The 16,106-nt window shown below is 42.7% G+C and overlaps 1 protein-coding gene across 2 annotated transcripts in view; it reads right to left on the reverse strand.

Annotated features, from left to right (window-relative positions):
- The window catches only part of CFAP77 (cilia and flagella associated protein 77), a 127,509-nt gene that overhangs the window by 98,142 nt on the left and 13,261 nt on the right, over positions 1 to 16,106 (reverse strand). The window contains exon 2 of one of the 2 annotated variants that reach the window (XM_087419567.1): positions 16,021 to 16,041. The exons of the other annotated variant lie outside the window; for it this stretch is intronic. Within the exon in view, the coding sequence (XP_087275693.1) occupies positions 16,021 to 16,041 (21 nt within the window). The remainder of the gene's footprint in view (positions 1 to 16,020; positions 16,042 to 16,106) is intronic. 2 annotated transcript variants of the gene reach the window in all.

Raw genomic sequence — 16,106 nt, forward strand, 5'->3', positions numbered from 1 at the left:
GGGGGCTGCTCGGCTCTCATCACAGGAGTGTCCAACCATCTGGCCAGTAGGCCCCAGAGAGCCATTGTCATCTATCCAGGGCCCAGTGCAGAGCTGACACTCAATAAACAGCTGTTGAATGAACTCAATGGTTGATTGAATAAAATGGGAAAATGGCCCAGACTTGCCACTGATTTCATGCAGTGTTATGGGTGCAAAATTCATGCTTTGCAGACCCAAATAAGTGACTTTCAAGTGCCAGGATCTACCACTCAAGCACGTCCAGGAGCCCCCCACATGTAACCTGTGTAATATTTTCAAGGTAATGCTCTGATTTGAGCCTTACCGAGCAATGTGAGTGACAACAATTGACATTTTGATGACGTAATAATCCAAAATGAGCATTGTTGTCTCATGAAGCTTACCAAGATGATCTATTTCAAATAAGATAGATACAGGCCTATTTTAAATTAAAAGATTCTTTTTAATGAGCACGAATGTCCACCAACAAATAAGTAGATAAATAAAGTGTGGTACATACATACAATGGAATAATATTCAGCTATAAAAAGGAATGAAGTACTGATATCTGCTATGACGTAGATGAACCTCGAAAACATTATGCTAAGCAAAAGAAGCCAGATACAAAAGGTCACGTACTACATCACTCTTTTTATATGAAGTACCCATAATAGGCAAATGGCAAACCCACTTAATGGGTCTGGGGTGTTCTTCTGGGGTGCTGACAGTTATGAAACTGGAGACAGGTGGTGGTTGCACAACATTGTGAATACACTAAATGCCACTCAATTGTACACTTGAAATGGTTAATTGTGTTATGTGAATTTCACCTCAATGAAAAAAAATCCAAGTACAAAATAACCTATAAGATAAGGTTTACGAGATTGAGCAAAATGATGCAGCACCCATTATAACAAGGATGTGTTGTTTCTCATTTGCCTCAGTTTTGCCAGTTACAATCCCATCAAGACGCAAACGCCCTCCTGTCCAGGTGAGGATGGTTTTGTGATCCATCCCATCGGTGACTCCTTGTTCCATGTCAGGCTTCCCCACTGGCTAGCAAGCTCCCCAAGAGGGGGCGGGGCCTTCTTCTGTCTTATTCCCTGTATGCCTAGTACCTAACTTGGCTCCTGGCACAAATAAACGTGTGCTGAATAAGCGAATGACGCCGGCAACTGAGCTTCGCCGAGCTTGGGCAAAGGGTGGGGGGTACTCCGAGCCACCTCTTCCCAACCTGGAATGCGCACCCAGATCACCGGGGACCTTGCTAAAGTGCAGATTCTGATTTGGTAGGTCTGGGGAGGGGGCTGAGATTCTGCGTTTCCAACAAGTACCCAGGGATGCAAACGCTGCTGGTCCACCAGCCGCGCCTGGAGGAGCGAGAGTCCAGGCGTGCCAGACCCCAGGTTTTCGTGTCACACACTCCGGTCATTTGTCTTCCCAGACCTTGCAGCTCACCTGGCCTCCTCGAAAGGAGCCTAAGCACTTCCTGGTTACCCTGAGGAGGATGATTTAGGCAATTGACTTCTTTTTCCCATGATTCCAAGGCAGGCTGTCATTTCAAGGAAAACACGTCCACTCCAATTCTGAACACTCGGTGTTCGATGTTTTCTTATGTGTGGCTGGGGGAGGAGGAGGGAGAATCTGTGGCCCCCAAAAGAAACAAGCTGTTCTTCTGCCTTTGTGTTTCCGAGCATGTAAACTCAGTTTGAATCACAGCTAATAAACAGGTCATCTTGTACTTCCAAAATAAAAACATGCCGTATTTCAGTGGAATAGCAACTCTACATTAAAAAGCTGTCAACTTCACTACAATTTCCCTGAACCTCGCTCTGCAGAAAGACACCTTGTCACTCAGAGTTGAGTGCAGTTTTACTGAAATATCTCCTTGTCTGCGTAAATAATGAGTGGAATTGCATGAGACTATCTAGCCCCCAGCCTCCTCTTCCCACACTCTCAAAGAAACATATGCAAATAGCAGATTTATGGGGTGAGTTTCTCAACACTTCACTTTGAAAACAAAGGCAGGCAGTCCCACCAATCCTGGTATTGTGTATTTAGAATGCAGAGGAGGGGGTGGGGGATTAAGGGGCACAGAGAGAAGGGTGATGGTGATGAATAGGGTGGTCTTTGCAAGCTTCAAATCAAGGAGGCTGGACTGTCACTCAACAGCTATTTTGGGAACACACAGAGGTTGCATCAGAAAGTGCCATACATCGGAGATATCCGCTAAAGAATGGCCCAGACCCCAGAAGGTGTTTGTGTAAAATAAGGCAGCCCACACAGCCTGCAGGTTTCAAGACCTAGGCGCAAGAACCACTGTACCACCTGCCTTTTGTGAAGGCATCTTAAAGTCCCTTCACCTCACTGAGCCTCCTTAACTCTCAAATGACGACAATGGTAATGATGGCCTCACAGGGTGCTAGCAAATGAGATGACGAATGCAAAGGTATTTTGTAAACCCTCAAGAATAATCTAGTTGCTAATCATTATTGTCAGTAGCCAGTCAGTGAAAATCAAAGCTTTGGCATCAGCCCAACTGAGGTTCAGATCTTGACTCCACCACTCACTAACAGTGTGATTTCAGGCAAGTCTCTATACCTCTTTGAGCCTCGGTTTCCTCATCTGTAAAATGGGGACAACAGTAGTATCTATGCTTGTGGGGTTACTGTGAGGATTTGATGCAAGAATGCACATTAAAACTAGTGTCTGGCCCATAGTAAGGACTCAGTAAATGTGAGCTGTTATTATTGTTATTGCTACTGTTGCTGCTGCTGCTGCTGCTCATAGTGCTATTCCCCATTGATGATGATAATGATGATGATGAGGAGGAGGAGAATGATGATGTTGTTGCTGGTGCTGATGTTGATGATGATAACGATGATGTTCTTGCTCATGAGGATGCTGATGTTGATGCTAATGATAATGATGTTGCTGCTGATGATGTTAACGATGATGGTGATGATGTTGTTGCTGCTGCTACTGCTGCCGCTGCTGATGTTGTTGCTGCTGCTGCTGTTGATGATGATGATGCTGACGTTGATGATAATGATAATGATGTTGTTGCTGCTGCTGCTGCTGATGGTGATGTTGATAATGACGATGACGATGATGATGATGATGTAGCGAGATTCTCCATTCCTCCCCGAGTGGTGATCTAGATCACAGCGTCATAGGATCAAGGAACAAGAGAGATGCTGGCTGTGGACACGTAAATTAGGGCATATTACCCAGAGTGAGAGTTGGAACTGTAACAGAGGCTAGTTTATCCGAGGATGAATTGGGGAGACTAAGTCAGACAACAAAGAGCTGAATCTCTCAGCCCAGAGCTCAGAGGTGGGAGGAAGGAGGAGGAAGAAGCTTCAGCTGCCTGGGTTGGCTTAATCAGGGGGCTTCCTGGAGGAGGGGAGCCAAAGCCAGTGATTTAAGCAGGTGAAGGAACAGGGAAGACTGATCCTGCATGCCCCTCCCATGGAAGCCCTCTTTCCGTTGTTGGCTTAGCAATTTCCACCTGCATCCTCCGGGTCTTTGGGACCTAGGGCTGGGCCCAGTGCTGTGTAGAAATGTCATGTTCAACTTCTTCCTAACCTTTTATTTAAGAATATTGACCATATCTCCCCCATCCCGCAAAACCAAGGGAATTCGGGGATTCTCTTATCCCTGAGATTCTGCTGTGCGGTGGCGACTACATTTCCTAAAATATACACATTTGAGACTCAGTAGAAACCAGTGGTGTACAGAGCCGGCCCACTGTTAAATATTCAGGAATTTTGCAAGCCAATTCTTAAACACAGCCATTATTAAAATTAAATTATATAAACCTACAATTAAATAAGTTATATTAAAAACAAAGGCAAAAATACTCAAAACTCATCGCTTCCTAGTTATTTTACTATTCCCTATACTCTTGAGATTTATTTACATTTACTATATTGGTATGGTGAAAATACTATATTTTCCATAAAACACTCATTTTCCATACTTAGAATGATTTTCTAAAATGCAGATGTGATCATGTCCCTCTCAATGTCTTCCCACTGCCCTTGTACAAAGTCCAAACTCCTACCATGACATCCAAGGCTCCTTCCTCCAAACCCATCTCTTGCCAAGTCCTGCCTTGAATTTGAACCTGCAAATACCGGTCACCTTTCTGTCCCTGGAGTGTACACACCGTCTTTCTCCTTCTGGCCTTAGCCCCTGCTGTTACCTATGCCCAAGAGGCAAGAAGTACACAAACCATTGCAGAGCAGTGTGAGAAACACACAAATAGTGCACAAACAGCTCAGGGAGTCTTCAGAAAGCAGGTCCAGCTCTTGGGGAGAGGGTTATCAAAGGCTTCATGATAACAGGACTTTTCATCATTGTTATATATTTGGTTTTCTGAATAAGTATTACATGCATATCCACAAAATTCAGAAGGTACAAAGGGTGTAAAATGAAGAGTAAATCTCTCTCTTGTTCCTGTCTCCCAAGAGTCTCCCTTTCCCCCAAGAGGCAACCTCTATTATAATTTTTTTGATTATCCTCATAACAGGAATTTTAAAAGGGGGGGGGAACCGTCTAGAATATCTATCCCCTATAGATAATTGTTACCACTTTTCATTTTTCAGAGTTCCCTTCCAGGCCCTATTCATGGACAAGGATAAATTTCGCAAAACTGTAACCAAGCCAGAGGTATAATTTTGTGTTCTGCTTTTCCTTCCACTTATTATTATAGTGTGAGCATTTTCCCCATTGCTTGAAGTCTTCATAATGATCACTTTTAATTGCTATAGCATTGAAGTCTCCAACTCTAATGTAGAATGGTGGATGTTCGTGGGCAAAGTCTTTAAAAAGTTGTATTCTTTTCTGAACGTTCTTTTTATAAAAATCACTCTGGGGTCTGGCCTGGTGACGTAGTGGTTAAGTTCGCATTCTCCGCTTCAGCAGCCCAGGGTTTGCAGGTTCAGATCCTAGGCGTGGACCTACACACGGCTTACCAAGCCATGCTGTGGCAGGCGTCCCACATATAAAGTAGAGGAAGATGGGCACAGATGTTAGCCCAGGGCCAATCTTCCTCAGCAAAAAGAGGAGGATTGGCAACAGATGTTAGCTCAGGACTAATCTTCCTCATAAAAAAAAAAAGAAAGAAAAATAATTCTGCATATATCTTCATGCCATTAAAAAAAAAAAAAGAGGGAGACAAATTCTTCCTTAAAGCAAGAGTGGGAAATGCTCATTTAATTGACTTGGATCAACTGACCAACTCAACTTTACTTGACCCAACCTTGCTATCATAGGTTGAATGGTGGCCCTCCAAAAAAAGATATTTCCCCAGAACATGTGAATATGACCTTATTTGGAAAATGAGTCTTTGCAAATGTAATTAAGTTAAGAATCTTGAGATGAGATCATCCAGGATTATCCACATGGGCCCTAAATCCAGTGAAAAGTGTCCTTACAAGAAAGAATAGGAGAAGACAGACACAGAGCAGAAGACCATGTGACCATGGAGGCAGAGATTGGAGTGATTCGGTCACAAGCCAAGGAACACCTGGGGCCACCAGAAGCTGGAAGATGCAAGGAAGGATTCCCAAGGCAACATCTTGATTTCAGACTTCTGGCCTCCAGAACTCTTATTTCTGTGGTTTTAAGCCATGCAGTTTGTGATAGTTTGTTATGGCAGCCACAGGAAATGAATACACCTACCAAGTCCATTACCAGACTATCCGCTCTTCATCCCTGGATTCTCCTGGGGAATGAGCATCTGCTGCTGAGGGACGGTGAGCCTGAGCCTCACAAACTGCTGGTTGTGCAAATACCCTCCGGTAACAAAAAACTCAGGCTCACCACCATAAAAATCGCGCTTATTAGGATCTATACCAAGTTGAACACTTTCTTGCTCTCTTTCACTAGTCTAGTGGACAGTGGTGCTGATGAAGTCATTAGCTGAAGTCACTAAGCATTTAAGGGATTGAAATGAAGGAGGAGGGCCCTGGGGTGCCCTCACGGTATTGAAGGATCAGGTCATGCTGGGCTCCATTAAATACCATATTAATTGAATTCCTGCCATCTTGGCAGAGCCAGACACTGATGGGATCAACGTTAAGTCTGTTTGAGCATACACAGTGAACTTGTCTCACCAAACACCACTCAGTATCAGTGATGCATCTTCAACTTGACTGGCCACCCACCACGGTGGGGGTGGGGGCCAAAGCTTTCGTGAGCAAACTGGCCTCTTGGATTTGGGGAAAAATACTCTGAAAATGGATTTGGATTCCTTTCATTTTTATTTGGTTCAAAGTAAACACAGGCAAAACCGTCTTTCTAGAATACTGTTATTAATGACAACTGGAGATAAAATTTCAGATCACTAAAGATATGCCTGGTGAATAGCCCATGCTGTGCAGACTGCTGATGAATAAGAAAGGGTTTTCTAGCAAATTTTTGAAAATCTCTCCCTCTCTCTCTCTCAGAACCCCAAAATGGAAGTTACAGCATTAAGTAAATAAATAAAATAAGTGGGCAATCTCGTGGTGACATTTTCATTAGCCCACTCTCTTTCTGTCTCATTAGCCTTCCTGGGGAGAGGAAGGATTGTTTTAATTAGCAGGGTTGGGACGTATTGCTGGGGTTGCCTCCCCTCCTGCTGTTCCCAGGATTACCCTGTCAGCTTATAAATACAATACAGATCATTACAGCCCACACCACCACCCCAGAAGGCGACAGAAGAGAGTAGGTCCACCCCAGGTCGTGGTAAGTGTCTTTAACCAATGTTCTTTCTCTAAGCATTCAAGTATAATTCAAGCGTAATGTTGGGCTTTAGCAAACAGCTCAATATCCTCTCACAGAAAAGCTCTTTCTAGTTTGGGACAAGCCATGTGGTCCCTTTTTCTCTTTTGTGCTGCAGGCTGCCCAGGCAGAGCGCACATCTGACAGAATGGCCATGCTCTATGGGATTACGGCTCCAAAGTCCCCATTTGGATTTACTTGTTAAATGCTCAGATCAAAAGGCTGACCAGAAACAATCCTCCAACCCCCCAACATGTTCCCCTATGCATTTCCACTGCCCTTAGGCACTTGGGGGCTTGACAACACACACGTTGTTGATATTCATTGTATTTCAACGACACCAAGTTCTACACACAGATATTTAGCTTCTCCACCTCCAGATTCATATCTTTTACCCACCTGTGCATGTGGTTCTGTCTTCCTTCATGGAGAACACCCTGTTTTTAAATCTTAAAATGAAAGTGTCTTAAGTTTGAACTGAAAAATAAATCTAGACATTCATAGAAATGCCAAGGTTACTATTTACCAGGAAACAGTCTCCCAGGTACTCATGAAACCGTTTATTTATTCACTCATTCGACAAACATTTATTGAGCACCTACTTTATGCTAAGCACTGCAGGCACTGGGGATAAAAAAAAATGATTGAGACCTGGTTCCTGCCCACAAGGAACCCACAAGAACAAACATTTTAATATACATGCTAAGAGCAATGACAGAAAGACACACAGGATATTCTGGAGGCGAAGAAGGAGGGCACGTAAAACATCTCAGAGTGGGGATACGGTCAGGAAAGGGAGGGCACTCAGAGCTGAGTTTTAAATGATGAGTGAGGAATGGGCACATGAGAACAGGAGGAAAGGGTGTGTGCAGAGAAGTAGCATCTCAGGTGGGGGAACAGCCTGCCCACAGGCAGGTAACTAGTCACAGTGACTAGTTCATGCCATCTTGGGGTGTCTATCCTCATGGAGGCGATAAGGCAAGTGCTACGCCTCGTGATAACACCTCACAGAGAACAATGAGTAATGAAAGTCCATAAAGCACTTGAAGTGTCTGCAAATGGGGTCTGCTGACACAGAGAATAATACTAATAATCACAGCACTTGCCATTGATTAGGCTCTTGCCATTTACCAAGCTCCGCGCTTAGCTCCTTACCTACATTTATCTCATTTAATCTTTGCAACAACTCCATGAAGTAGGTTCTATAATTGCCCCTCTTTTATAAACTGGGAACTGAGGATTGAGGAGGCAAAGTGAGTTGCCTGAGGCTATGTCGATAGAAAGTGGCAGAAGGAGGGTCAGGGTGCAGATCTGGCCAAATCCAGAGCTAACAGTGTTTCTCAAATGTGACTTCAGAACTGTCCACCTCTTCACATCCCTCAGACTCTCTATACACCTGTTGCTTAGGGATCCCATCCCACTTTGTCCCTCCAAACACTTTTCTTCCTTACCTTTCCTCCCTCACCCAAATCCAGACTCACTTATATTGTGCCCTGCTCCCTGATGTTTTCTTAAAGAACTAGAAATTCTAATAAACAAAACCATACTAAGGTTTCTGTTACTGAACTCTTTTTTTTCTGACAAGAAGTAAGTGGTTATTTGAATTGTTATTCCCTTGTATGCAATGTATTGTTTTTCTCTGTCTGATTTTGAGATTTTCTCTTTGGTTCTTAGCAATTTGACTATGATGTGCACAGGTATGGTTTTGTTATTTTTTAAAAACTCTTGCTTGGAGTTTACTGAGCTTATTTAATCTGTAAATGTATGTCTTTGAGTAAATTTGGGGAAATTTTGGCCAACATATTTTCAATGACACATACATTAAACCTTTTGATATTGCCTCACAGGTCCCTGAGGATCTGTCCACTTTTTTCAATCCTTTTTCTCCATTCCTCAATTAGATAATTTCTACTGATATATCTTCAAGTTCACTGACTCTTCTGTTATCTAGATTTTGATGTTGAGCCCATTCAGTGAATTTTTAAATTTCAGATATTGTATTTTCACTTCTAAAGTTTCCATTTGGTTCTTTTTCCTACTTTTTCATTCAGTATGAACATATTTTCCTTCACGTCTTAAGCATAGTTATAATAACCACTTTAAATTCTTGATGGTTAATTCCAAATATGGACAATCTATGGGGTTTTTTCAATTAAATGTCTTTTCACTTGAGAATGAGTCACGTTTTCCTACTTCTTTGTATCAAGTAATGTTGAAGTATACTCTGGACATTGTGACTGATACATTGTAGAGACTCTGGATTCTGTTATATTCCTCCTAAGAGCTTTTTTGTTTTGTTTCATTTCATTTTGTTTGCAAGCAGTTAACTTGGTTGAACACAAATTGAAAACTGCCTCTTCTGCAATGGGAAGCAGCTCAAATCTAAGTTAATTTATTTTGGTCTTAGTTGGACTTTTTAGAGTCTGCCCCACCTATATATGGTTCAGGGATCATCCATAGATGATCTCTCCCAGGCAGAGTTTATATACTGAATTTGGACTTCTCTTCTCTGGCTCTCTCCTTTCCTGGATTCTTCCCTCATTTTCCAGGGACTGTGATTTCCTCAAACTCTGTCTTCTGGTTCTTCAACCACAGGTTGGCTAGAACCACAGGTTTCTATCCAAATTCTAGACACTGTGTAGCACTGACTATAGCCTGGCATTTGGCTAAAAGTCATTTCTCAAATGAGAACAGCATTCTCTGCTTTTCTCTTCTGTGTGTTGACACCCTCATCCGCCTGCTATATCTGCCTATGTTTGTCCCTTTCCAGAACCTTCAGGTAGTTTTCTTTTCTAAAATATTTTATCAGAGTTTATAGATGTTATCTCTGGGAGGGCTGGTCTGATAGGGGCTTACTTGGCCATGAACAGAAGAGGAACAAGTTTTGTCACTGGATAAAAATTACTTAATACCCTGCCTCCTCCTTCTGACCTATTCACTGAGATCCCAGATACCTCAAATGAGAGAAGAGATTCTGCTGAGATTTCCTATTACCTTGGCAGTCTTGTAGGAAGAATTGGCACAGAAGGGCTTTTCTTCAGATCACAAAAAAGAAGTGGTTTTCTAGTTCATAGGGTAGCTCTGGTCATTGGGAAAAACGGAAACATTCTTTGCTGTGTTTAACTTATGGGTAGATGCTAAGGTAGTTGCTAAAACTCTTTTTTTTTTTTTAAGGTAAACATAACTATCTTTAGGCTATGATTTGGAGTGCTCCTTAATAGTATATCATGAGACATAATGTTTGCACAATCTTAGGAAGAAGAAATGAGATAGGCTTAAAATGGTGGACTGAGAACTTATATCTATCTTCCCACTCTCCCCAAATACACTGAAAGGACAAAGAAAGTATTTTTCAAAAGGAAAAAATCCAAAATAGTGTAGCAAAACAAAAAAGAGCTCCATCAGTGTACTAGAAATTTTGAGATATTTCCAAATGATCAAAAATCAGACAGGATGAGACATACAGAAAAGCAAAACCAGACGAAATCACCACCAGAAATACGTGTAGGAAATGATTGCCGTGGAGCCAGGGAGTGTTCAGGAGAATGCCAAGTCCAGATCAAACATACAGAAAAGAGGAGAGGCTCTGGGACAATAGTCAGGGACTATCCGAGATGCTGCTTTTGGAGCAATCAGATTGGCTCAGGCTCTCTCCTTCCAAGGTTTCACCAAGCAGAGAGCAACAGCAGCACTTGCATCCAGACTTAAGCAATGAACATGGAAGGAGAGACAAAAAATTACTCTCATGTAGCTCCTTATTCCCAGAAGCATGCTCTCACTCAGAAGAAGGACTTCCAGTTCATCCCACTTCCCAATCTATCCCATCTCTCCCCCCATAATCACTAGAGGTGGGCCACAGTAAAGAGACAAAACATCCACATACAAGAATGGAAAATATAAATATTATGCACAACCAAGAATAGCCAAACATTTGAGAAAAAATATTACCATGAAAGAGAGAAAACAAAGGAAAAAACTACCCCTGAAGAAACAGAGTTAATAAAGCAATAGAAGAAGGCTTGTAAAAAATTGTAATTCATTCCCTAAAAGGTGTCAAAGGATATCACATCAATTTTTTAAAAACACACTGTTATAGCCAAAGAATCAAGTTGAAATCTTGGAAATGACAGGGGAAGAGAAATAATACACACAAGGTCATGGAGCTAGTCATTCATTCATCCACTCAACAAACTGCCACTTATTGGGCACCTGTTATGTGCCAGGCACTGTATAAGGTTCTTGGAATATAAAGATAAAAAGAAACAATCCTTATCTCCAAGGATTGCAGTACATTAAGGTGATTGCCACCAGGAAATTACATATAAAGAACACAAGAGGAGTACCCACGTCTGGGAGAGAGAGTCAGGGAAGATGGCAGAGAAGAAGTAGTATTCGAATTGGGACTCTGAGGATGAGAATGCATCTTCCAGCCCAACAAAAAAGTGCAGAAGGTGTTCCAGGCAGAGAGAACAGCCTGTGCAAAGGCACAGAGGCATGAGAGGGTACGGTATAGGTAGGAAACAACATATAGTTAGATACTATCAGAGCATAAAGGTGGAGAATAATTTGTGAGTTAGGCAAGGACCAGATCACGAAAAATTTTGCCGAACAAGAGTCTAGATTCTGATTTGTAGGTGATGGAGGGTCATTAAAGATGCCAAGCTTATGCTGTAGCACCTCAAGAATAAAATGTGGCCACCAGTGCATGTAACTCTAGTTTACTGCAGTACCTCCCATAGCCTATCACTGAAGAAACCTTTAAACCACCAATATACTCATTCATTCATTCTTTCATATATTCACTCATTCATTTATTCAAGAAACATTACAGAATGCCAATTATGTGCCAAACACTGGCCAAGAACTTGAAATAAAGAAATGAAAAAGACATGGTCCTTGCCCTAGAGACACGCACAGTTCACTGCAGGTGGAGAGACATGGAAAGGGACAATGTCAACAGAGTATAAAGGCACACACAGTACTGGAAGATAAAGAAGCACTTTCAAGAGGAGAAGCTTCTTGAACTAAGTCTTAAAGAATGTGTAGGAACTAGTCAGGTGTGCAGTGAACAGGCAGACGGTGGAAACGTATGGAGGGATGAGAGAGCACGCAGGTGGAGACGTGTGGGGAGCTGCAGATAGGGATGTGATGACAGAGAAGGCCAGACAGGTATGCAGAAACTCACGGAATCGTCAGACACTTACCAAAAGCCAGACATTTACCCACAATAAATATCCAAAAGCAAACTTATTATGTTCCCCCCAAATCCTTCACACCTCCTTCTCCCTATCCCCATATACACATCCATCCCCACATCACCAAATCTTGCCAGTCTACCTCCTAGATATCCCTCCAGTTTGTCCATTTGTCTCCATCTCCCCCATCCTCATTCAAGGATCGTCTCTCACCTGTATGCCTCTCCCCATGGCCACCTTGGGACACTCCAATCCATTCTTCACTATGTAGTTAGAAGGGCATTTCCCATGCCAATCTGGCCATATCTTTCTACCTCCAGTCCCAACCCTACTTAAAGGCCTTCACCGGCTCCCCACTACTCTTGGGCTACAGGTCAAACTCCTTAACTGGCCTCCAACAAGGGCCTGCATGATCCGTCCCAGAGAGACCCAGTTCTCTGCCTCACACCATTCTCTCCCATCCCCACTCTCAGCCACTCTGGCCTCTTTCAGTTCCTAGAATCCCCATACTCTCTCCCACCACAGGCTCTTTGCACATGCTCTTCTAAGTTTCTAGGATGTCCTTGTCCTTCCCCTCCATCTTCTCCTGCCCCCTACACACACACTCACACATCCTTTCCTGGTTAATTCAAATCTCAGCTCAATTGTCACTTCCTCCAAGAAGTCTTCCCTAAATCCCCAACCACATGAAGTCTCCCAATTAGATGCACCATGAACTTCTTCACTCTTATCACAGTTTCAGCCTTACATTTATTTGTGATTCTTTGATTAACATTCATCTGCCCAATTATACTGTAATGTTCCACAAGGGCGTTAATCACGTCAAATTTTGCTCATCAGTATCTCTCTAATGCCTAGCCCAGTGCCTGGCACATATAATGGAAATTCAGTAAATACTAAATTATTTTTAGTATTTAAATACTAAAACAACAGATGGATGGATGGATGAATGGATGGATGGATGGATGGATGGATGAATAGCTCTGTGGGCGATACAAAGAAGTACGTTGTGGAATCTGCCCTCAAGGAGTATCTTACAGAAGGTTAGTGACCCAAGTTAGTTATGCTTAACGGTTAAATACCAATAACAAGGCAAAAATATCATAGATGGCACAAGACCATATGTGATTGTTTACCCTATCAGTGGTCCACACCACACTGCAGAGGAGACCACAGAGCTCTAAATGCTTGCCATATCTACAGCCCTCATCAAGACAGCAGCCTTGAGTTCAACGTGAAGGACGCCACTCTACTGACTGCCTTGTTATCCTTACCACAACTCATGGACCAGGGACCGGGACCCAAGCCCAAAGCAGTCACATGTTGAAGTCCTAACTCCCAGTACATCAAAATGTGACCTGATTTGACCATGGGTCATTAAAAAGGTAGTTCGTTAAGAGGAGGTCATAATGGAGTCGAGTGGGCCCCTAATCCAATATGACTGGTGTCCTACAAAAAGGAGAAATTTGGACATAGACACATGTACAGGGAGAACACCATGTGAACACAGAGGTGGCCATCTACAAGCCACAAAGAGAGGCCTGCAACAGATCCTTCCCTCCTAGCCTTCAGAAGGAACTAGCCCCGCCAACATCTTGATCTTGGACTTCTAGCCTCCAGAACTATGAGGCAATACATTTCTGTTTTTAAGCCACTCAGGTTGTGGTCATTTGTTATGGCAGCCCTAGCCAACTAAAGCAGAGCGCAAACTAACTAGACCCGAGAATGATCAGAGAAGTCGTGATGGAGTGGGTGGGATTCGGGCCAGGAACCACAGGTAGAGCTGGCAGGCAAAGGAGAGAGGAGGTGACAGCAGAAAAGCAGAGCGTTCACGTTGGGAATGATGCAGTGAACAGGCTGGAAGGAGAATCTTATCTCAGGAAAGAAAAACATCTCCCACCCAGATGGAAGAATCAGGGCTTCTTGTGCTCCGGCAAGTCAGTCCTGAGTTGCCCACATCTGGTCGAGGCCAGACCACGTGTGTCTTAAAATGTGCTCTCCCCAGCCTGGAAATAACTCGACCGCAGGCTTTTTGTATCAATAAATTCATTATATTATTAGGCAACGTCTTCTTTATATTTAGATGAATAACCACGCAATGATCACCTTGGCTGATTTAGATGGTGTCATTTTAAGAAATTATGGTTTCGATCCATCTTCTCTTTCCCCTTTCCCTCTGCCCTCCCTGAATTATTCCTGAGGAAGAAACCAATTAATAGTAGCTTGACTGTTGTAATGCAGCCTGCTGTACAATGTAGCAATGGCTAATGGAGTTTTAATTTCCCCATGGTGAGTCAATATTTGCTTTAAGAAAGAAAAATGTCACCATAAACAACTGCCCCAAATGAATTTGGTAGCACAGAGGGTGAGAGTCTTCTTTTTTTTAGGTAAACAGTGATGGAAAGCAGATACGGGGGTGGGGGAATTTCATTCTTCTCAAATAGGGTTGCTTGTGGTTTCTGCTGCTCCTTTAGAAGACGGTGGTTATTAAATATTTTGCTTTGCAAATGCAGATAACTGTCAGAGACTCACCCACAGTTTAAAGCGTCTAAAACAAAGTCATTATAAAACAGAAGAGAAACAATTTATTCCAGCCTATTAATAACTTGTGGCGAGCAGGGAGGGGAATAATATCAGGCATCCTTGTTTGAAGCCATTATGGGTGTTTCCTATTTCCCCCAACTAGGCTTGCATAAGGAAACCAAATCCTACTTTTTCAAAAATGTATTAGACTTTTCAGGCTCTTGCGAGGAAATAAAGTTTTGCAATCCTCTCTCTCATAATAAGTCTGTCCAAAAATGATGTTGCTCATTCTATTGAAAGATAGTTTCATTTCCTACTCAAAATTGGTATGAAAAATTTGCCTTGCCAAATGAACATTGTATACTGAACTTGTCAAATCCTTTCTCCTGACACAAATAAAAGATAACATTGGGTGGCAGCATGTAAAACAGCTCTGACAAGATAGCAAAGAGAGACAAAGAAATATACATATTTTGATTTTTCTCTGTTTTAGAAGCTGGGTGGCGGGGAGGTGGGTACCAGCAGACTGACTGGCCAGATTCTGGATACTTCAGGTAATAATTGAACAAGTCACTTTCATGTAGATTTTCAATGTATAATGACCCTGTTTCCAATTAGCCAAAACATGACAAAATCTCAACTTTTATAGCGGCAAAAGCTGCCAGGGAGAGGACCGCCTGAGTGACAAGTCTCTTCATTCAAAAGTTTACGGGTGCGCGTGTGGCTGTAATTACTAGTTCTAACACAGTGGGAAATTATTCCTTGTGTGTTTAAAAATAAATAAGGTAAACGATCACCTTTTCATTAGATCTGTACACGTATCATATAAGGGCCTTTTTTTTCCTATTAAAATTGTTGATTGAAGGCCGTTAGCTGTTTATCAGCTCAAAATAACATTTCTGCTCTCTTAGGGGCTGCCGCCGTTAAAAATCACACACGGCGCCTAGTTAGTAACAAGAAAACACTCCTAAAACTGCAATTGGAGGGGGAAAAAAACACAAGCAAGAAACCCAGATTGCACCTTCAGGTCCCCAAAGGCATCACGCTTCTTTGTTCTGCTAAGAAAAATTAACCTCAATCTCAGCTCCGGGTCCCTAGATTGATTATCATAGTCATTTAAATACTGTAATCTCATTTTCAGCATTGGGATCAGGAGCGGGGAACGGGGAGAGAGTAGAGAGGGGAGCCAGGCTGGAGAGAGAAAGAGAGCAAGGCGAGAGGAAAGAAGAAAACAGAATAAATTATCTGACAAAGGGAAGCGGCCTTTCTGCTCACAGAGCCTATTCCGGATCCTTCCACTTGATTGGAAAAGTTGATGAAGTTTAAATGAAGCAGAATTAGAACCTCAGGCCGCTGAGTATTGACGGGGGCCTCGAAAGAACGTGCAATTCAATCGCCCTGGTTTCAGCAGAAAACAACGGAGAGGCCTAAATGGTATAATCTTCAATCGAATCTAACATCCACACTGACAAGGCAGGTAATGAGTTAGGCCAGATCAGGCCTGTTGGTTAAAGAAATTAATCCCTCCCGCCACCGAGACCGGCTTTGATGCCTATTGTGCGGGCCCCTGTCCCAGTCTATCTAAATGCTAACTAACCGCGAGGGTGAGCGACTGTG

The sequence above is a fragment of the Ceratotherium simum genome, chromosome 29, assembly GCF_057802395.1.
Source record: "Ceratotherium simum simum isolate JZ-2026a chromosome 29, ASM5780239v1, whole genome shotgun sequence".
NCBI classification, from domain to species: Eukaryota; Metazoa; Chordata; class Mammalia; order Perissodactyla; family Rhinocerotidae; genus Ceratotherium; species Ceratotherium simum.